At 33.9% G+C, this 23289-nt stretch overlaps 3 protein-coding genes across 3 annotated transcripts; 1 reads left to right on the forward strand and 2 right to left on the reverse strand.

Annotated features, from left to right (window-relative positions):
* Positions 1 to 2282: 2282 nt before the first annotated feature.
* LOC122304285 (O-fucosyltransferase 35) lies at positions 2283 to 7376 on the forward strand. Its single transcript, XM_043116460.1, has 9 exons — positions 2283 to 2996; positions 3190 to 3333; positions 3512 to 3584; positions 3688 to 3758; positions 3845 to 3933; positions 4434 to 4566; positions 4943 to 5175; positions 5960 to 6436; positions 6566 to 7376. Exons 1-9 carry the CDS (start codon positions 2475 to 2477, stop codon positions 6768 to 6770), a joined length of 1947 nt encoding a protein of 648 aa, XP_042972394.1. The 5' UTR covers positions 2283 to 2474; the 3' UTR covers positions 6771 to 7376.
* Positions 7377 to 9518: 2142 nt separating this feature from the next.
* Positions 9519 to 12890, reverse strand: LOC122304286 (MOB kinase activator-like 1A). Its single transcript, XM_043116461.1, has 7 exons — positions 12650 to 12890; positions 11578 to 11626; positions 11364 to 11472; positions 11089 to 11182; positions 10195 to 10328; positions 9915 to 10078; positions 9519 to 9726 (listed from the first exon to the last, which is right to left on the reverse strand). The coding sequence occupies exons 1-7, from the start codon at positions 12673 to 12675 to the stop codon at positions 9655 to 9657; spliced, it is 648 nt and encodes a 215-aa protein (XP_042972395.1). The 5' UTR covers positions 12676 to 12890; the 3' UTR covers positions 9519 to 9654.
* An 8019-nt stretch (positions 12891 to 20909) lies between these two features.
* Positions 20910 to 21856, reverse strand: LOC122304287 (auxin-binding protein ABP19a-like). The gene has a single exon (XM_043116462.1). The coding sequence runs from the start codon at positions 21793 to 21795 to the stop codon at positions 21166 to 21168; it is 630 nt and encodes a 209-aa protein (XP_042972396.1). The 5' UTR covers positions 21796 to 21856; the 3' UTR covers positions 20910 to 21165.
* Positions 21857 to 23289: the final 1433 nt, after the last annotated feature.

The raw sequence follows: 23289 nt of genomic DNA on the forward strand, positions 1-23289 counted from the left end.
CTCTACCCGTTGTTGTCCAAAACACTCTATCCCCCTCACTAGTAGGAGTATGCATGTCCGCCACACATCTACCATGTTTTTTCCAAGCAATTATTTGGTTATATTTTTTGTTTTTATTTTGTGTAGGTATTCGGAAGCTAATTCGATTACTGTTTTCAAGATACCAACTCTTAACACAACTTTTCCGAAAAAGCCTGTTGGTGCCTTCTCTCTATTGGAAAGTACATTTTGTCCACCGATCTTTTTCATGAATGCAAAAGACACGAACTTGTAGATTTTTTACTGCCACTTCAAGAAAGGTAGACTCAATGCACTCCTCCTTGTTGTGGGATCTTTTTTTTTTAAGCAATAAAATGTTTTAAGCAATCAAATCAAGCAATCGTATTCATGGTGGTAAGAGTCTTGGTCTTAGTGGTATGTTTTATTAAGGTTTAAAATTCAAATCCTTTTGGATGCAAACAATTTATCGGACTGAAAGATCTTTTTCTTCTTGAAGTATTCAATGTGCACTTGCGATAAATTAATTCATTAAAGAGATCATATGCACTTCCAAAATTATTCAAGATTTTATCGATACTAATGAAATTATAATAATCGTATTCGTGAGGGCCAGCACGCAATGGGATGAGTTGGATTAATTGGTATCATTAATTTCCAATTAATTTCTGTGTAACCACTATCTTGGGATGTCTGCCAGGATCACCACTCCGATTCATATACTTAGTTTTCCATAATAATTAAAGATAAATGATCTTATCTTGGCCAAGAAAAGTCCAATCGCCTTGAATTATTGCAAGTTTGAATTGGGGTTGGTGGACCGCATCAAACTAGGAAGATGGGGAGGTGGGAACAATTCTATAAAGAAGAGAGGCGTGCCTAAAAGGTCTTTGTTTGGGTGCTTCTTTCCTGTTACCTCAATTACCAAACCACCATGACTCATAAGGCCATCAAACGCACTCAACTCTTTTTGGTTCTTGCCATATCCTCTTGCCTGTTCCCATATTTGCAGCGGTGAATAATAATTTTAATATATTTTTTTAATCATTCCTCTCTTATTTTAATTTCTTTCACCTCCAATGACTTTTTTACGTTGGTCATGCACGTGCAATTCGCGTGTTGATTTTTTTCTTTTTTCTTTTCAAGTCAATCCGCGTGTTATTTATGGTAAAATGTTGGATGAGAGTTGTTACATTTTATTTTGAGAAATAAGGGTTGATAAAAGTCCTAAATAGATAAGTCTTATATAATTTTTTTTGTAAAAAAATATAGATCTATAAAACATAATTTTTTTTACACTTTTTTAAGATGAGATTTATTTTTTTACAAAGACTTGTGCGGAGCTTATCTATTTTAAGCGTGTACAAATCATTTTTTTTTATTATAAATATAACTAACATATCATGTAAATTCATATCAATTTATAATATTATTTTGATGAAATCCTTTTGTGCTATATCACTTTTCTTTTATTTTTATTTGTATAAATCTTTAAATAAAATTAAGTATTTAGGTTTCTCATGTGTTGTTCTCCAAATTTTACCTTAAAATTTGAATACCAAGTTATGAAGAATCTCAATTTCCTCTTTGAAGTGTACAAGTAATGACACACACACCATTTCTTTTTTAGAATCATTTATACAATCATGTTTTAAAATGAAAGAATTATGTAAAGTGATGTTAAATTTTAGAAGTTATTTTATAATAAAAAAAATACATATAATTTAAAATATAATTATATAAAAATTTAAAAAAAAAATGATTATATGTCTCTCATTTTCCTAAGCGTATACTTCTATTATGTCAATCAAAATTGTCACACTTTTCTTTATTATACAATAATTGTTTGAATTGTGATTACACATCAAATAAAAAGAGACTGAACGTAAGCCTAAAGCTTGCTTTCTTTCTTTCTTTCTTTCATTCATATGTCACCTTTTCTGTTTTTGGAAGAAAGATGATATTTTTTTCATTCATAAGTGACTGTGTTTCAGAATCTTCATTCTTCAAACAAGGTAAACAACGACCTGAAAAATCTTGACCGTTGGATCTCCTATCGTTGGTCAATTCTTGTAGATCCCAAAAATCGTTAAGAGGAACATACGGTTGAAAATTATAAATTATAATCCAAAGTTCTCTATCCAGGCGAATATAATCCCCTCAACAAATTAAAATTATTATGTCGTAATACGCGGTAATTATTTCGTTACGAAATAAATTAGTTTACTCACATAAGTGGCATTAGCAATATAGAAGTTCGTCTTAACAAATAATTTGGAAAACTTGTCAGTTATTAGCTCGAAGTTTCGGACGCAGCGAGCCTATCTCAGTTTCCATACAAATGGATCAACTCTCCCTCACCTCTCTACCTCTCTCTCTCTCTCTCTCCTCTCTCTCTATAGTGATTCGTTAATGGCGATCTCGTCCAAATCCACTCATTGACAACATCACCTTCACGAAACACGCACACAGAAGTGATGGGTCACCATCACCACCACCATAACACCAGCGATGGAATCGCCCAGCGAGTCAACAGCCCTCGTTTCTCGGGTCCAATGACTCGCCGAGGCCACTCTTTCAAGCGCAACACCGTCACCAGCAACACCCATGGCAGCAAGGACGACGGCAGCAACATTAAGGACAGCAATAATGGCAGTAATATTTCCGGTTTCAGTAACCACCATGAGATTGACCTCCACTTCAGCTCACCCAGATCCGAAATGGGCGCCGACTCGGTTGTCCTTGATGGGTTCGAGTCTGTCTTAGAAAGGAAGCAAAGCCACCACCATGTGAACCAGAGGGTTTATGGGGGTGTAGTCAGGCGCTTGCTAAGGAGTCCTGTGGGATCTGTAATGGTAGAGTTGGGGTTGAGGGAGAGGAAGAAGCTGGGCCATTGGATGTTTTTGCTGTTCTGTGGAGCGTGTCTGTTTCTGGGTCTTCTAAAGATTTGTGCTACAGGATGGTTTGGATCTGCCATTGAAAGAGCTGCGTCCAATCAGGTTGGCTCAAGTATTATGTTGATCTTTCTGTCTGCCTGTGAAAAATATCACGTAGCTGTATATATATATATATATATATATATATATATATATATTAGTTTGCATCTTTTACCTTATCGTTTGGATTATTGCATATTATGTTGCTTGTGAAGCATCCTTAATCTCACCTAAATTATTCAATCTTTTTAATTAGGATTCAACTGACTCCATCACTGGTCTAAATCTAATGGATCAAAGCTCTCATGAATATGGATATAGGGAGGGAGGAAGTGATGTGGAACGGACTCTAATGATGGTGGCATCGGGTATAGTTGGCAGCCAAAATGGCAAGGCTGAAGTAAGTTTCCGATCTATATTTAAGCTCACTATTTACTCCCTCAGCTTCGATTGTTTCTTACTCTTTTTCCTAAATGGACATTATGTCCTGAAAATGGCTTATCTTGAAAGCCAAATGGCGGATAATGTCTCTTTAAGAGTTTGTTAATTTCTTCTCGTGACAATGACTTCTTGTTCAGGGCTCAAGCATCTGGTCCAAACCAGATAGTGAGAATTTCACCAAGTGCATCGACCAGCCAAGCAGTCACAAACGTATGATGTGCATCTTTCTCTCTCACTCATCTGCTTTGTTGTGTCTATATGTGTGTTTCTCAGGTTATTGCTTTCTCTTCATTCTTTTTGCTTCTATTGACAGAGCCGGATGCAAAGACAAATGGATACATCCTTGTAAATGCTAATGGTGGCTTAAATCAGATGAGATTTGGGGTCTGCCTATTGCGTGTTTATATAGTTTTCACTGATTTATGTGGATTTTGGCCAGAGTCTGATCTGTCAATAATTTTAGAGTGCAGATTTGTGATATGGTTGCCATTGCGAAAATTATGAACGCAACACTTGTCCTGCCTTCGCTTGATCACACCTCCTATTGGGCTGATGAGAGGTTGGTTTGTTTCTGTACTTCTACTATTGTTCAGTAATTGGAGTCATGTATTTTAACGGCCTTGGCCTAATTAACAACATGAAAGTGACCAAACTTGGTAAAAAGATTTTGGTAGAGTTCTCAAGCTTTTTAAATGAACTTTTTTGGAGAGCGACTTCATAATACTGAAAGGTCTACTATTTTCTATCCTTTCCTTCCTTTTCATTTATTATTAAAAACTAAATGAATATATGGTATATTTGATCCTTCTTTTTGCGTGACCTTGGAAAATAATTCCTGATCATTTAAAAATGTAAGCATTGGTATTTTCTGGTAAATGTGTGAAATTCATTCCCCAGAGGAATCTATTGGGCAGCTGCTTTCAAGAGAAGATGCCTTACTGTGAGACCTACAGAGGGGTTATTCTTATGCTGCTTAAAGTTTAAATAATATCTTGCACGTGTACGCTTTTTTATTATCTACTTTCGCCTAACTTATTTCATATGTATATATATTTGCAGTGGATTTAAAGATCTTTTTGATTGGCAACACTTCATCAAAACTCTGAAACATGATATCCACATAGTGGAGACGTTGCCACCTGCCTATGCTGGACTTGAGCCTTTCAAGAAAACACCAATATCTTGGTCCAAGGTCAAGCAAACACTCGTCTATCTTGAGTTGACCCACTTTCTTTAAAGTGTAATAAAATATAATACAAGGCTGTCCCCCTAGGACCAAATGCTATTTTCTTCATGCACAATAAATCATATAGCGAAAACAACATGCTGGATCCTGTTAGCTAGCATTCGCCATTCAATTTGAGTAATATGAAAAAGACTCATCTGTCAGATGTTGGGATACTTGTGTATGTTCCATTATGTGCATAAATGTGCTACACGTTCCTACATAATTCTAATTTCCGATGACATTTATAAAAAGAAATAAAAAATTGAATGCCGTTATCTTATTTTATTTTATCTCATTCCGAGATTGATAGCAGTCTTATTTTTATTCATTTTTATTTCAGGACGGTTATTATATAACTGAGGTACTCCCTCTTCTAAAGAAGCACCAGGTAATCTATTTCACTCACACTGATTCTCGGCTTGCCAACAATGGTATCCCAATTCCCATTCAAAACCTGAGGTGCCAAGTAAATTACAAGGCTTTGAAATATTCAGCTCCAATAGAAGCACATGCAAACACCTTGGTTTCTAGAATGCGACAGGATGGAAGCCCTTATCTTGCCCTCCATTTGAGGCAAGTTTTGACTGTTATAAATCTTATTGAGACATTTTTTCTGTTGCTTCTGGGTGTGTTTTGCATGGGTCCTGTTCTGCTGATAGAATGTGCACTGATCTAGTCATTAAGGTTTATATTCTTTGGTTTGTTTGTTTGTTGTTTTTTTTTTTTTTTTTTAATTTCCCCCATAAAATCTGATGTTAAACTTCCATTGATTCTCCATTATCTATTTATCATATTGGCCATGAAGTCTATGAGCTGAATATAGAAGTTTAAACTTCCTCAACATCACAGCAGCTCATATATACTTATTACAGGAATCAGTTGTATTTTGAAGTTATGTGGTTAACCCTCCCATTTTGATTATGGATTAGGATCCCCTAGAGTTCTAGCCTGATCTCTAGGTCCTATAGATGGAGGGAGAAAGATAAGAGCATAGGGCCTACAACATTTATTGCGTAGACTTTGGGCATGAACTCTGGATGGTCTCTATCCTGTGATTTTGGGTTTTATGGAACAGGTGGTTTTATGAATCATCTCCTCGGAATGAGCCACACAAATAAGGGGACCTTCAATTGACTTGTGGGCTTCTGCTAATGTTATGATTTTTATAGGTTAATTTAGGCATCCTTAATTTCATAGGCATCCTTAATTGTTAATCCCTTTCCGACCGGGAATTAAATTGTTAATATTCTGTGATAAATTTGGATTAATTTAGGTAAGTTATATAATGTTACCCATTTTCAAATCTATCATACTTTCTTTCTTTCTTTCATTCTCTTTGTCATTCTTTCTGTTACAGGTATGAGAAGGATATGCTTGCATTTACTGGCTGCAGTCATAATCTGACTGCAGAAGAAGATGATGAGCTACGTAGGATGCGGTATGAAGTCAGCCACTGGAAGGAGAAAGAGATCAATGCAACAGAAAGAAGGTTGCTTGGAGGCTGCCCATTGACCCCTAGGGAAACAGCCCTTCTGCTTAAAGGGCTTGGTTTTCCATCTAGTACCAGGATTTACTTGGTAGCTGGTGAAGCTTATGGTGACAGAAGTATGCAATACCTTAAGGATGATTTCCCAAACATCTTCTCCCATTCCAGTCTCTCTACAGACGAAGAGCTTATTCCTTTCAAGAACCACCAGAACATGCTGGCCGGTATAGACTATGTTGTGGCCCTCCAGAGTGATGTGTTTGTTTATACTTATGATGGCAATATGGCAAAGGCAGTTCAAGGTCATAGGCGCTTTGAGGACTTTAGGAAGACCGTCAATCCTGACAAGTAATATTCTGACCTGTCTCCCCTTAGCGTTGTTAGTATGTCTGATTTGGTGTTTTTTGTTCTGTTTCTGTATTTGTTTTTCACTCATCAAAATTGCAGTGTATGATAATTGTCATTGTGTTCATTCAGGATGAAATTTGTAGAACTTGTTGATAAGCTTGATGACGGCAAAATCTCCTGGAAGAAATTTAGTTCCGAAGTGAGAAAACTTCACAAAGACCGTGTTGGAGCTCCATACCTAAGGGAGCAGGGGGAGTTTCCGAAGCTGGAGGAAAGTTTCTATGCAAATCCCCTTCCTGGATGTATTTGTAAACCAGACAGAAGTAGAAAGTAAATCATTAGGTTTTATAATTTTATTTAATGGTGTTCAGATGCATGCAAAAGACATTGAAGGGTGGGTGCCATTACTAGAGCGATATTGTCTCTGGAAGTGACAATCTCAAACTTAACAAATTCTGAGAGAAAAGATATGGGAGAAGATGCTCCTGTTTATAGGTGGAAGAAGTCCCTGGTTCAGTGTGGAACCAATATAATGAAGTTGTGATCGCAGCAGACTAATTCAAGGTTGACTGCAGTCTGGCTAGGTATACCACTCCTAAGAGAGACGTCTGAAAAGGAAACTTTCGTACTGTGAATTGAACCATTGTGCCTACAAAACCATATACTTCTCAAAACAAATGTATCTTCTCTGGAAAGGGGAGGGGAGGGGGGTTGGGTGTATTGCATGTACCCCAATTTTTTGTAGTTGGAAAAAGAATGCGAGGCGGGGCGATGCCAAATTTACTGTATTATTTCGAGATATCAATGGTAGAAAAAATGGGATTTGATTTTAACGAATGCAGCTCTTTCATACTGCTTTCCTTTCCTTTGCTGGCTGTTGATGTGCAAACTTGTATTCTGGATTTCTGTTATAACATAAGTGAAGATAGGAAGAGGTGCATATCTATCGTGTACTCCTTTAATGATGATAATTCTCTGCCCTAAAAACATGAGATGCTTGAAAGAACTAAATCATGTATATATTGTTCATCTTGAATTTGTCGCAAAAGAGAAGCAAGCAGGGTGGGTCATCATTTCATTTGCGATGTCTAAAAGATGAGCCCTGCCCTGACAAAGCAAGCAAGCAGCAACGTTAGCGTGAGAAAGACAATGAGCATGCTTGTCCTTCCATGCTCTCGTCTTAAATGCTGTCACGCGGAAACAAAGTCAAGTAGGCAGTAGAAGATCAAGAGGGGGCTGAAATTTGAGATACCTCAATGACAGGCAGAAAGAATCTCGGGATCAAAATAGCCTGAACACATCAGTAGAGTTAGGGGTGGCAATATGTGACACAACTCGTTAACTCAACACGAATACGACAAGATAATAGCGGGTTTGGACTTAATCTTAATAGATTCAAGTCAAAACTAATTGACCCGTTAAGACATGATTGTTTAACGGGTTCATAACGGGTCAATCCGTATTAACACGTTATAACTCATTATAACACGTTAAGAAAATTAAAATTACAATACCTAAAAGTAACATTTTTATAATTTTAATTTCAATATTTTTATTGTTTAAATTGTAATTTTAGACTTGTAGTTAGTTTTATAATTTTTATAAATATTATGATTTTAACAGTTATATAAAATTATACTAAAGTTTAATCAGATCAAACTAGTTAATTTTATGTCTATTTCATCTATCTACATAAACGGATTAACACGACACGACTCGTTATGTTACTAGGTCATATTAGGGTTTAATATTTTGGCACGATAAATTTAACAGATTAAATTTACTTTTACTCATATGGTATAATATACATTTTGACACAATACGAATATAATCCGTTAACACGATTTGCAGTTCCAATTAGTCTTTTTCAATCTTACCGAGTCTAGTTCCAGAATCTATAGTCAACCAGGCCTGCGGTCTTATGGGGGTGGACTTTCAAATTTGTCCTCTGTCATATAACTTTGTTTTTAAATAAATAATACTAAATAAATAAAACTCATTTTCTTTTAAATATTAAATAAGCTATTTTTTAAAAAAAATGGTTTCCTGTTAAACCAATAAAATTTTTTATTAAAAAACATGACAGTGGACATAATTGCGACTTTTTTTTAAATAAAATTATGAAATTTCTTTAACATAAAAAATTATTATCAAAATTTAATTAACATTTTCTAAAAAAATGATTTTTTTTATTAAATATATATATATATATATCTTCACATGACAATCTCTCAAGCTGCCATGCGTTTTTAGTAAGACTGGTGGATTATAGCAAATGGTGAACCACATTTCATGTTGGCTGCACAAAAACTTTCGGTATCCTCTGTTTTCATGGCTGAAGCGTATGCTTTGTTGAGAGCCTTTACCCTTTGTGATGAAATGGGAGCAGGCAGTGTTGTTTTTGAAGGGGACGCAAAACTGGTTGTAGATGCTGTAAAGAACTCCACTCCAGATTTTGCATGACATGGACAACTTGTTGAAAATCTCAAGCATGAGTTGGAGACACACCCGAATTGGAAGCTGTCCTTTACCAGCAGAGGGAACAATAAAGTGGCTCATGAACTAGCTAGATTAGCTTTTTCTTATGTAACAGAAACTGTTTGGATAGAGGAAGGGCCGGCTGTGGTCTCTTCGCTCATATCTGGGACAAACCTTGTGTTAGTGTTTGATGTTTTATCATATATCTCACTTCAAAAAAAAAAAAAAAAAAAAGGAAGACTGGTGGATAGAAAAACTAACGGAAAAACACGTTTCTTATCATAACTCGTAAACCAGAACTATTTTTACTACATTCCTAATATTTTAATTTTATTTTTGTAAAAAGAAAGTTTTCTAGTGACAATCTCACAAAATTACCACAAGTTTTTGGGATGGCCAGCAATCACCTCCTAGGTGGTGGTCCGTTGGTGGCATTGGACATCGCCAAGTTTGGTCAATGAACACCAGATTGTCTAGGTCTGACGTTATAGAGTAATAGAATAATATGAATTTCTTTCAACGGTTACAAAAGTTCAAATTGGCCTACTATTTTGGTGTTTGCAATGTCCGGAAGAATTTAACCAATGATCAAATCGCAAAGAAATAACAAAAGGAATGGTTGTTATAAAGAAGGCAACATTCCACAAAAATATGTACCAAAAAGCACTCTAAAGTCTAAACCCCTCGAACCGAGGAGAAGGCAAAAGTCAAACAAAAGAAAGAAGACATATCACATGATGCTATAACTGTAGAATAGACTCAACAAGGTCGCGGAGAGGTGCAAGCTCCCCTTTGTCGATCAAGCGGAATTCCTGCACCACAAGCATCTTGGCTGTATTAGGACGTGTGCTGCACCACATTTATAGACTAAACCAGCAATACAACAAAAATACAAAGCATACTCAAAAAACAATAACAAGTCATGGGTATTGTGCTCAAAATTCTCCCAAACTAAAGATTAATCATATGAATTAAAGTCATCTCGGCATTATAAACTTACCCATGTAAACAAAACAAAATGTTTGAAGCAAGTGTTGAGATGAGCTTCTTCCTTCAAACTCACAATCTTCTGGAAGTGTGAGTGGTAGATGTGTGCATATACACGGAACAATCGCTTAAAAATTGTCTTGACAACATCATGGAAATTGGATGGAAAGGGTGACCCTGCAGCAAATAACACTTAGATAAGGTGATCCTTGTAGCACATTATAGTTAGAATAAAACAAAGTGCTTTGATCAAAAAGTGCAACACTAACTCTCCATCGAGAGACATTACTCACCCAAATTTTGAGGAAAAATTGATTCATCATCTAGCTGAGCTTCAACCCAATCCATCAAATACTCAACATATTTTGGAGCAGACACCTCTATTGGTTTTTTAATAGTAACTCCATCAGCCCATCTATACTCGTATCTGTGGAAAGTATAACCAAATTAGTACTTGTGTGAAGTAGAAAAAAAGTAGTACCTGTGTCATGAATATAAGCACGAAGAAGGAGACCTTCTTATCAGTAGAGGCAATGAAAATTTTCTCATTCAAATTTGAATTTGAAGCCAAAAAGAATATTAATTTCCTCCTTCAACAATGCTTACATTTTTAACCATTCCTGAAAATATCTCCATTTGTCCAGTAGACCTTCCCATATGTATCTTTTTAACTTAAAAATGTTCTTCTGATACAACTGCAGATTTACTGCTCTGCAATCTGCCTGCATATACCTCCCATTATCCACTTTATGACTCTCTTAGTGAAACTGAAAAATCTTGATTAACCATTTCATTCGTGAACTCCCCCCAACCCCCCCCCCCCCCCCCCCCCCCTTTTTAAAAAATCCTTTCCCCCCACCAAAAACCAAAACAACTGTAGCAACTAAATGAGGAGCATGAATATTGGATAGACCTAAACAATTTCAAGCCAAGCTGGTCAAGAAATCTTGCAGGAATCAAGTGATACATATAAATCTGGAAAAGGAAAATGATATGCGGAGCCCATCCTGAACACAAAGTAGTGAATAATGATGTTACTATGTACATCAAGACTCGTGTAATAAAGCAGTTGACATTTTATTATCTCCCTGACATGCTAATCTGTAGGTGTTAGCATTTCAAAAGAATTTTCAAAGGATCTTGACAACAACATAAAGCACCAGTGGTTTAAGGCTTATGAAAAATACTTTGGTCCTGCAGACATTGTTGGACAGTTGAGCGACGTACAGAATTCCGTCAGGGTACCATACAGAATGTTCACTTGGTTGAAGAAGTCTACCGCTGTAACAGGAGAATATTGGTGTATAAAAGTAAAATTAGAAGTTAACCTTAACAAGAGGAAAAAGAAAATAAAACTTGCAAAACTCATGTTGCAGTTGATTCTTACATATATCATGCGTGCACAGACACACCCACTCAAACAGTCACATACATATCCTATATGTGTTTCATTTATGATTACCATTTACGGCTAGCCACTCGTTCATATCTTCTCCAGGAGGTAGCCGTACAGCTTCCCTCAAGTTGCCACTACCCAAGGTTGAATCAATGTGTTTTTGAAGTTGAGCTCCCTGTATTTATAGATGAGAGATACATTGCATGAGCCAACAATAAAGGAGAACTATCAACAGAGAGATTAGCAATAACTCCACCTAACCAGGATGACAAAAACCAACCTTGCTTCCGGAGGGAGCATTCTTTTTTGGACGGAATGTTTTCTGGTTCCTGCATAAATTGAAGTTTGACGATATTTAGCAATCCAGACAGAAATAACAGAAAAGCCAAAACTTCAAAATTTAAGTGGAAATACTAGGTGCTTTTATAGCCAAACAAATCACCAGATGCAGCAGTAAACATATTAAAATCATTATAAAATATCAGAAGACGAAATTCCCTATAATAGCCATACGAATACAACAATATTGGAAGCAGGAAGTCTGTGCAATTAGATGTACAACCCTGTTGCGTATTTTGTTTTCCTAAATGTTAAAGTTAACCCCTTAACATCATCTGCAGCAGACAATTAGATAAAGCCTCAAGATGACTGGGAATTATGATCTAAACTTATAATTACAACGATGAAAAGTGGATAGGCATACTAAAATGCGATATCTCTGTCTTGATTCAACAGCTCTGCATATATATATTTTTCAAAAAACGAGTAAGATAATTTTATCTAATAGGAAATAGGGTGTTACCCTAGCCAGGATGTACAAGAGATCCACCGAACGAGCACATGGAAAGGGAGCTTGAAATTAAGGACATTATTTGCGTTTCTAACGTGACGAGAACAGTTCAAGATTCCTAGGGGTTCATGATGTTCTGAACAGCAGTAAATTTCATGTCATGGAATTAAATTTTTTTTATATATAATAATCTTAAAAAGCCACCGAGACACACAAGTAAGCAGCTTTTGGGTGTTTCCTAAGCCATGCACAAACCTCAGTAAACGCCAGCTTAGGTATGTCACAGCAACATGCCATACATAAACGAATCGTTTTTGACATTAAAGTTCACAGAATTGCAGATTCTATCTCATCCAGTAGCAACTATTATGCCAAAAAGAAAGAAAAGTCCGGTATTCCTATAATCAGCGAAGAATCCATGATGCTTTCCCACAAAATAAAAATGGGATTGTCTTCATATGGTCTTAAAATTATCCAAACATGTAGAAACTAATAATAAACTCGAAGTGCATGTCCCAGAAAGAGAAGAAATTTAAGAAAAGGTAAGTTAAAAGATGAATACCTGCTTCCAAGACCGAAGAGACTCATGGCGTCTGTCGCTCTCACTCTCGCTAGATTTCAAGAGCGAGAAAGCAGGACAAAATGTTGAACAAAGATGCACATGAATCGGCAGAGGCTTTTCCATCATGTTTATATACATAATACATATAGCAAGAGAGAGACAGTTTGAGAGAGAGAGAGTGAAAGTACAGACTGGCATTGGAGACGTCAAGCAATTTCTCTCTCGCTCCTAAAGCCAGCCAAGCTCCTTCCATTTGCCAACCTGTTCACCCGGTTGATTTCTTCACTCTGAAGAGTAGTTCTTTTACTATTTTACCCCTTTGTTTATATCCTCCATTTTCGTTGAGAATGTCTGTCTTGGCCTCCTTATTCCTAGCTTTGAGATCATAAAATACCTTTTTCAAAGCAAAAGTGACTGACTCTTTTCAAAGGATTTCATTTACTTAATATTGATCAAAAATCTGTTTGGATGTTCAAAAACAACATGCGTAAGTTAGCATGGAAAAACATTCCTCATACTTTTGGCATTTTGCCCAAATCTGATGGCCTTAAATAAGTGAGAGATTGATGCATAAACTCGTTTAGATTTAAAGATGATACGAGATAATTTTAGATAAAAGTTAAATAAAATATTATTAAAATATTATTTTTTAATATTGTTATTATTTTAAAATTTAAAAAAATTAAATTATTTATTATATTTTATAAAAAAAATTACAATAATAAAATAAGATAAAATAAAATAATCTTTAATCCAATCTAACTCTGAGTCTTACACGATTGTTGTTATAACATGATACCAAGAAACATAAAGATTGAAAAGATGAAACATCCATTTAAAATAAAAAATAAAAAACATTTTATAGGAAACTTATCCTTTAAGCAAATGTCACTAGTTTTGAAAAGGATGTGAGAATTTTAATGTCATGCTCAAAATGGTAAGCATCTTAGCTGTAGGCATTAGAATATGGATCAGCGGCATATTTAATTTGGTCCAATCAAGTTGCCAGTTGGGCTGAATCGGATCATTCATAGAGGAGTCATCATTATCAAATCTTACTTTCCCACCTTTCCAAACTGGACATGCCTATCTATAACCTAAATCCACCTTTCTTTCAACGCAAATATTCCCACACTACAGACAAAATGTTTCAACTTGATCCCCTCCCTCGAGATTTATTATTCTTCTTATATCCGGAAATTACTAGTGCATCTTTGTTGGACGGAAATATTTACATTTTTGTCCTTTATGCCTCCTTTGAATCTCTATTTTACATTTTTATCTTTTCATCTTCTATGTGCCTATTTGTTTATAAATGCAAACACTCACTCTCTATCTATTCTAATTCTACTAAATAATCTACAAGTTTGCATACTTCATACCATCTCAGAGCTTTGCTTAAAGTTGGCAAATTGCTGTCGAATGAGTAGAAACTGAGCCTTCTATTGCTAACCAATTGTCAAATTAGATTCTCGAATTAGAAAAAATCTTAACAATAAGTTTAAAGTTTTAGTAATCTTAGAGCACTTATATTAGCCTAGTCAAATACCAGTTACTCATCAAATTATAATCAACTATGTCAAAATTGGTCTACATTAGAATAGTCAAAGTTTAATGGCTTGAGTTTTAAGCAATAGTATTTCCATCTATTTCTTCAAATTTGGATACTCACTATTCATCTTCCAAATATTATTTTATTGAATAAAATCATTTCCAATGCCTCTTTCTTCCCTTATTTTTTTCTCTTTTCCTTTTCTCTCACTCCAAATTGCACCCTCTCCTTTCTTTCTCCCATTTTTGCCTTCTCTCTTCACCGTGGCTGAACACCATCTCTCCCATTTTCATCTTCTATCTAGCCTTTTTTAACATCCACACTCGGCTATCACTTTGTTGCAAAGAAGCTAAGAGACAACACGTCCTTATAAGCAACTTTCTTCTCACTTTACATCCTCAATAATAATTTTTTCATGCTAATACACCGTCTTGTCTGTCTCTCGCTCTGGCTGTCGCGCTCTCTCTCTCTCTCTCTCTCTCTCTCTCTCTCTCCTTAAAGATTTCTTGGTCTTTTTCTAACACCAAATGATGAAGGAAATGAAACAGGATTCAAAACTGCTATTATCACTCCACAAACTCAATCATGTCTTTGTAAAGTTGCTATCTCGTTTCTCTTATTGGGTCTCACTTTTTGTCTTTTCTCCTCTAATTTGATCAGGATTTCTTCACAGTTAGAGACACCCCCTATTAAAATATTAAAAAATTATTATTAAAATGTATACTATTATATTATTATTTTGACTTTAAAATGACTAGTCCAATGTGAATCTATTATCTATATTTCCATTGGTTTGGATTTTAGCGAAAAGCTCTGGTCTTAGTCAAATTTTAGATTTGGCAATGGCTAGGTCATTGCCAATGCTCTTAATGGGAGGATATTACAAAGTCAAATTCATTTGAAATTTGTTGTTGGAGCTTTTCATATGGAATCCCTTACACTTGGTGCCTTAAAATTATGTTAAAATACTTTCATGGTGAAGATGATGGGTAGCTAAAGCTCCATGTATCAACACAATATTTATTTAGCTGCATCATAATGATCAGAAGTTGACTACAGATGCATGGTACTGCAAATATATTTGCAAAAATACCATAGAAGTTGGTCTAATGGTAATTTATAGACTAACACACTTACTTCTATGTTTGTGGAAGCGTTGTGGAGCTGTTCTTTCTGCTCCCTTCAAAGAAGAAAACATTATTAAAAAAAAAAAAAGAGAAAAAGAAAGAAGAAGCAAACAAAATAGAATCCTAACATCTCATGGATGCCCAACTTAAAAAAATATGTGATGCCACAACCATTACCATTGCACTAGAATGAAATGGTTTGACACAAACTAAACCTTGGTCCTTGGATTAAGTAGAACTAAAACCTAAAATATTTCATCTTTCCTAACTGAAATTGGTAGAATCAACTAAGGTAGATTTTTCCAAAGCATCAACCGTACCACAAAAAAACTCCCACCCAAATTTTCCTGCAAAACTAGGAAGAAGTAGATTTCAAGGCAGCAACCTAAAATAAAATACATGATGCGATTTGATGAATCAAGAAAAATAAAAATCTCCAACAAGGTAGCACCCAAATTTTCCAACAAGTGGTTGCGAGTTGCTGAATAATAGAAAAAGTCCTAAATATCCTATCATCCCCAAATTTGCACAAGAAAAAAAAAATCTAAAATCATACCAACATGCTCGAAAATTTTAGATTTCATCCACTAAAATTTTTTGCATAGCTTATCAGAAAGAGAATAGAAAGATTGAGAGATGAGAGATTCAAGCATACCAAAAACCACTCAAAAAAGGAGGGGTGATAGGATATTGTTTCCAAAAATTTAACTCAATTAGTCAAAAATCAGCAATATTGTTTTTTAGCACTTTGCAAATTGTCGACTATGATGAGATCCATGAGAAGAAGCAGTCTTGTGAAGTGAAGATGGTGTAAAAGGAACTTGTGGCTGAACATAAATAAAGATTACTTTCTAGTTTATGCAACGAAAGAAAAAAGTAGAATGTAAGAGAGAGAAATGAATACAAAAATTTAAAATTTATACATTTGTGAACAATGTCCACTAGAGGTAGTGGTGGTACTGTAGCAAACTGGATATTAGTGATGAAATACATGATCCATTGGATGGGAATTTTGAGCTCTTTCCTTTAAATTTTCAAAAGAAAAAATCTACTCCTAGACCAGTTTGCTTTACCTACACCACACACCGTGACATGATGAACCCAATCTAATCGATATATCATGGTTTTACACTCTTTCCTTATAGATCTCGTTCGCACGCAGATGGCTTTCTCCCTCATATCCCTTTCTTCCTATCTCCCTCACTTTCGCTTGCTTGTAGCCCTCAGATCTCTTCCTCCTTGTTCTCACATCTTAACCCTTTCTTCTCTCACAAAGCCATCAGACTATGTTCCTCCCATTTTCACCAAGTGCCCATCATGAAAATCCACTCCTCTCTAGATACAAGCTAGTTTAGTCCAAAAGAAAAAAAGAATAACATGTAGTCTATAATGTATTCTTGTTTATAGCTAGGTCCAAAAGCATCCAACTTTATCACTGAGACATCCACAACCATGAATCACACAATGAAGGAGAATAATAAAATATGAACTTGTCCAGCAAAGCAAATGCAAAAATACCACACATGAAAGCTTCATAATTTGTACTATTTTTTTTAATCACTCAGTTTGTTTTACTGAAAACATCATACAAGAGCAATGAAGAAGGAAAAAAGAAATTAATAAAATATGAGTGAAAAATCTAGGTGTACAGCAAGAAAGATTTTCTAGAGAGACAAATGCAAAAAAGGAAAGAAAAGGACGAAGTGTCTCTCACTTAGGTGGGATAGAGCATTTAGATACATGGGTGACAGTAATTAAAGTGAATGTTTGATTTTTAAGAAAAATAAAAGAATAAAAGCCGCTTCAACACCGGTGTGTGGTGTTGGAAAAACAAAGGCAGATGAGTAGAAAAATCCTTTATAAAAAATTAAATTTTACATAATCCATTGGGAATGCTCTTATATCAAGAAATTACTAGTTTATCTTTGTTTGATGGAAAAAATTACATTTTTTTCCTTTGTGCCTGTTTTGAATTTCCTTTTTACCTTTTATCTTCTCTCTTATATGTGCCTATTTGTTTATATATACACACACTCACTCTCAATCTATTCTAATTCTACTACAAAAAGAAAAGCTATAGCCTCATGAATAGTAATTTGTGTTTGAATTCTCGCTATCCTATTTGCACAATTACATCTTTGCTCTAATTTGTGCAATTACGTTTTTTTAATTTCTCTAATTCACTATTAAAAATACAATTAAATTTTCTGTTATTCTAATACTAATTAGAATATAATAATAATATTATTAATAATAAGAATGAAATATTAATATCTTACTTATAATCTCAATTGAAGATGTTTGTTTATTAAACTTTTGTGGAACAAATTAACAATTTAGAATTTTTTTTTTTATATTTGTTCTTAGATTTAAAAATAATAGTATTTTTCTTAATAATATTATTTGAAAAAAATATTTATACTATTTTTCAAAGTGAAGTTTCTATTAATCTAATATTAATTAGAATATAATAATAATAACAATGAAATATTAATAATTTAAAAATAATTTAAATTGAAGATTTAGGTTTATTGAACTTTTGTGAAACAAATTAACAACTTAGGATATTTTTTATATTTCTTCGTAGATTTAAAAATAATAGTATTTTTTGTATATAATATTATTTTAAAAAATAACAATTATCTTCATATTATTTTTATAGTAATTTATAAAAGTGAAATGCTACTTATTATCTCCACACCACACACTAGCTAACATGTGATTTATCATTTTTACTCTTCTATTTAAACACACATATTTACACATCAATACGTGTGTTTAAATAGAATGACAAAAAAAAATGTTGGTGCGTGGTATAGGAGATGATAAGTAAAATTTTTCTTTATAAAAACAAATCATAGTCATTGGACTAATAATATTTTCATTTTACAAAATGCAATTATTATTTTTAGGTTCCGATTTATGTATCAGTTTATAATTATTCTTTAATTTATCATAGTCACTGTTATATCCATGTAGTTTTCAGAAATAATTAAAATATTATTATTATTATTATTATTATTATTATTATTATTATTATTATTATTATTATTATGTCTAACTAGTCTTTTAATGAGTGGAACAATGCATGTCCTATTATGATTTCAATATAATGAGTTCTAAACATTTAATTGATTATGTATTCAATAATTTTATTTTGTTATGTTTCCTTCATTTTCTTTTCAAGTATCATTATAATCATCTGTAAAAAATTTTGTATAGATTTATGATTATCTTCACATTTATCATACTTGTTGTTCTGATTAATATATATACATCTTAAAATTCAGATTTATCATATCAAGAATGCAGTACTACTTTCAACGGGGAATATGTGTCTTGCACATAGGCTCCTATATATATTGTTTGGAAAAAATAAAAATTATATTCATATATCCACCGTTTTATTTTCTATGGTAGTGTGTTCAACAGGGCATACGTGTCTTGCACATTGAACCCTTACTAGTGTGTGTGTATATACACTACAAGAAAAATAGACTTTTGCAACCAATTTGTAGCAACGAAAAGATTATTAGCAACTAAATTTAGTTGCTAATAGTCTTTTCGTTGTTATAAATTGGTTGTAAAAGTCCATTTTTCTTGTAGTGTATATATCATTTATATTATAAAAGCAAATATCATCACGTGAATAGTAGTTTGTGTTTGATGGAAAATTACCTTTCTGTCCCTGAGGTTTGAGGTTTGTGTTTGTAGAGAGGGCTGGAACAGGTAAGACTTGAGAAGGTGTCAACATGTTTGGTGCCGATTGATAGCAATTGAACATAAATTTTGTGTAGTAGTACTATTGCATGCACTACTTATTCCATCAATTATACGCCATCGATGACATTAATTATAAGTTTGTAAAATCTTTATAATAAATTTACGTTAATTGCAAGATCAGTATTCAAGTTTTTACATTCTTAATTACAATTCATGAAACCACCCTTTGTTTTTAACTTTACAAAATGATTTTTTTTAGTTCAAAAAACTAGTAATAAGATATAAAAATTTTATGTATAGTTATTTTTACGTACTGTTTTACATACTTCATTGATACAACTGGTTATTTATTAAAAAAAAAATTAATGTAACCAATCATATTAATAAAATATATAAAAAATACGTAAAAATGAATATATTTAAGATTAGATATAATCTCTGTCAATATATCACTTGCTAGAAAATATAAGAAGATAGCTACATGACATATTGACACCACGTGTCAACCAATCTAAAACTGACACGTGGCCTCCCGTTAGTTGTCTAAAAAGAGGTCTACGAAAGTACCTAAATGCCGGTTTTCTTAAACTCGATCGGGTACGCATATATTAACTCAAAGAAAGTTGAAAACTGAGATTTCGAACTATAAAAACCTAAAAATTGATCAGGTACTACTTTTACAATTAATCCAATAAAATTTGTAGTAAATTTAGTACTATATATTCTCCTAACGTTCCAGTAGTACTAGCGATGCTCGTGCATGCTAAGCAAGGCGCAATGGGCGGGTGATGATATAGCTAGGTTATTGATGAGAGTGATGGAATGTACCTAACAAATCGTAATGTGTACGTGGTCATTGATGGGGCGCATGCTATGTCGTCCGAAACTGCTGTGAAGTTTCTTAGAAGGGTGTTGGATCAAGTACTAAATATATATAGTACTTCGATCAGTACGTAGTACTGATCATGCATGTACTATCACATGATTACAAGTGAATAATAATATATATTCAACTGCTCACATAACATGATTAGCTTAAGTACTAAGAAAATAATCTACTCTAGCTCACACACAAAGATTAGATCATCACCCTCTTCTGGAGATAAACTTAATTCATTTACAACATAAGTACTATTCAGATTTTCACATGAGATCATTTCTAAACCATCTCCCTTGTCAATTTTACTGTTGTTATTAACAAGGCCGATTACATATGTACAACCTTAATATATCAGTACTCTTCGATCCCTTTGTCTTATCCAGTCCATTTTGGTCATGTTAGAAGGATGTCTTTGGATATTCACACAATTGAGCTCTATCCTCTGCTGTATAAAAGATAAGATAACTCTGCAATGCATGGAGTTTTGAGGCAAATTTGAAATGATTCATGACAAATTAAACAAGATAGGCTTTTGTCTCTGTACAACTTCTGAGCCTTGCGAAACTGATCTTCTTGGCATCTAAATGGAATGTTTATGATAGCGAGGTCTTGACTTTTCGCATATGTGAGCGGTCAAGAATTTTGGACCATAGAATGTAGTTGATAAGATTTTTTATCCCATTTGAAGGTGAATGGTTTTTAAAAATCTGAAAATTTCCAATCCCTAGCTCAGAGGTAAGAACCATATATCGACTGATTTTTCCTTCCTTGATGATCAATCAATAATGGCGTCCCTGTGTTTCATTTTTCATACTCACCAGATCGACCTGGATGTTCGGATTGGAGCCAGTATCCCACAAAAACTAATTGCCATGCATTAGCACTACTGTCTTAGAGCTTGTTAAATTTATATTTTTACTTTTTGTGACGCTATTCCATGGATCGGAAAATATATTACCTCGCATTTGGAATCGATCATCGACAAACCAAACACAATACAATATTTATTCATCTTTAATGGAATTTGCCGGCTTCAACAGATATGTTACGTAGTACATTAGCAGTCAGAATGTACCCAATCCAGCGTAGACTCGAAAACTTCTAAAAACAACTCACATGTTTGCTCTTATTAATAGACCTAGAAACCTCAAGTACTACTCATGAACGGAAGAATGAAGATCCTATTCTTATGGGCATTTTCATGAGAATAGGAATATTGACACGACACAGATAATCAACCAGTTCCACCAAGAACACCTTTAAGCTTCTTAATCTGAGCAGTATCAAGGAAAGTAGTTGCGGCTATCACTTCAGTGGGCAAGTTGTTTGCAAACAGTACGTAATCCAGAATCTGGAGACCTGGGGTTGCACTGCTGAAGCTGACAAATGCAAGAGCCTGAGTATTTCCGGAATTTATCTGAAAATGCAGTAATCCTTGAGGGAAAACCATAATGTCACCCTTCTTAAGAGACTTGATGTAAACAGTATTCGCTGAGGAAACGAACCCAGCACAAATTGTTCCCTGCACAACAAGAAGAACTTCGGAACCTCCAGGATGGGTGTGAAATGGCACGACCCCACCCAGAGCCAGGTCCAAGCGAGCCAAGGAAATTCCAAGGCCGTTCACGCCAGGAAATTGTGTGGCAAATGCAGGAGTCACAGCAGCTTTGATAATGTTGGAGGTGTTGCCTGCAACGCCTAGCCCAGAGAAGACAAAATCTTTCACAGTCACAGCTGCGGGCTTTTTGCAAGCGTATCCAGCAGGGCTTTCAGGAAGAGAGAGGTCAGCTACACAGAAGTCTTGCACAGCTGCATGGGAGGAGGAAAGGAGGAGAGAAAAGACGAAGAAAATTGGGGTAATCATCCTCACAGGTATATGCTACTTTAGGTTTGTGCTTCTTTGAGGTTTTAGGGTAGTGGGTGTGTCAGGTACCATTTATATAGTGAAGTTGGATTTTGAGCGGTTTAACCCGGTTGCTTCGGATTCTCCATGCGGGGCCACGTTGGGGCCGGGGGGAGACATGGCCCCTCAAAATTCGGGAAAAAAATATATGTTAATTTTTTTATTTAATAAAATAATATTAATTTATCATATACCCCTCCTCTAAAAATTATTTTAACCCTTTCATAAAATTTAATTTGATATAAAAATAAAATAAATAAAATACATCTCTTATAAAATAAAATACATATTTTTATTATAAATAAAATTTAAAAAAATTCTAGCCATAATCGACAGTATTTCTAACTTCTTTCTATTTTTTAAATGCAATAGCTTGACAATAAGTTTGATGAAGGAATAACAAAGTGTTTAATCCTTAGCTCAAGTTTAGATTCAAATGATAGGTATAAATCCTTTAATATTGATGATACATGTTGTCTAACAGAAGAGTATTATCCTTTTAATTTTTTTGAGAATGAGAAAATTAATTTAAAGTTTTAATTAAAGTATATTTGATGTTGATGTGGTTAGCAATCCGAAATTTCAAGATTTGAGATCTATTATAGATTTATGTCGAAAATTGGTAGAGACAGACAAATCAAAAACATACTATCTTATTGATAGATTAATTCGTTTAATTTTGACTCTTCTAATGTCTACAACAATCAGTAAACGAGTATTTTCAGTTATGAAAATTGTTAAAATAAGGTTTCACAATAAAATTTAAGATGAATTTTTAGCAAATAATTTAGTCGTCTATATTGAAAGAGAAATAATTAAGAATTTATATTTAGATTCAATACTTGATTTTTTTTTTTTGAAAAACAAGTTATAATTTTAAACACTCTGTATTTTTTATTTAATATATTTATATAAATGTCTTTATATTATTTTAATACTATATTATTTTTGATATATATAATATTTTTTAATATATATTAAACATATTTTATTTTTATTATAAATCTTTCTATTAAATTATTATATATATAAAAATAAAATAAAATAATATTTTATATATATTATTCTAATTTTATTTGACTCTAGTTAATTCCTGACTGGGTAACTGTCCATGCAAGACTTCACGTGCAAGACAGCAAGAAGAAACGACAGAGACATTGAGCTGTGATGCATGTCTGATGTGATATTTTTTAGGGTAAGAACAAAAAGTTTCTTTTTGTTTGGTAAGTAGAAACGATCGAAGAGACATCGTCTGCAATAAAGTCATTGCTTAATTCGAGGCGTCCTAGTTAATTAGAGTGGAGTCCCTGAACGCTACTCCATGAACAATTCCTGTTAATTTCTACTGACCATCAATTCTATGTTTGATTTTTCTTTATCTACTTCGAGGAGTTCTGCAAAAGTCATTGAAAATATAAATCACGGGCTTAAAGCCTTCACTAGCGATCGATACAG

Source organism: Carya illinoinensis, chromosome 3 (genome assembly GCF_018687715.1).
Source record: "Carya illinoinensis cultivar Pawnee chromosome 3, C.illinoinensisPawnee_v1, whole genome shotgun sequence".
NCBI classification, from domain to species: Eukaryota; Viridiplantae; Streptophyta; class Magnoliopsida; order Fagales; family Juglandaceae; genus Carya; species Carya illinoinensis.

Excerpts from the sequence above, each read along its gene's own strand:
- LOC122304285 (XM_043116460.1), top strand. The coding sequence starts at position 2,475 with ATGGGTCACCATCACCACCACCATAACACCAGCGATGGAATCGCCCAG. Across the intron at positions 2,997-3,189 it reads AAAGAGCTGCGTCCAATCAG|GATTCAACTGACTCCATCAC; the intron begins GTTGGCTCAAGT and ends CTTTTTAATTAG. Across the intron at positions 3,334-3,511 it reads GCCAAAATGGCAAGGCTGAA|GGCTCAAGCATCTGGTCCAA; the intron begins GTAAGTTTCCGA and ends CTTCTTGTTCAG.
- LOC122304286 (XM_043116461.1), bottom strand. The coding sequence starts at position 12,675 with ATGAGTCTCTTCGGTCTTGGAAGCAG. Across the intron at positions 11,627-12,649 it reads CTCTTCGGTCTTGGAAGCAG|GAACCAGAAAACATTCCGTC; the intron begins GTATTCATCTTT and ends CAATTTATGCAG. Across the intron at positions 11,183-11,363 it reads CGAGTGGCTAGCCGTAAATG|CGGTAGACTTCTTCAACCAA; the intron begins GTAATCATAAAT and ends CTCCTGTTACAG.
- LOC122304287 (XM_043116462.1), bottom strand. The coding sequence starts at position 21,795 with ATGATTACCCCAATTTTCTTCGTCTTTTCTCTCCTCCTTTCCTCCTCC.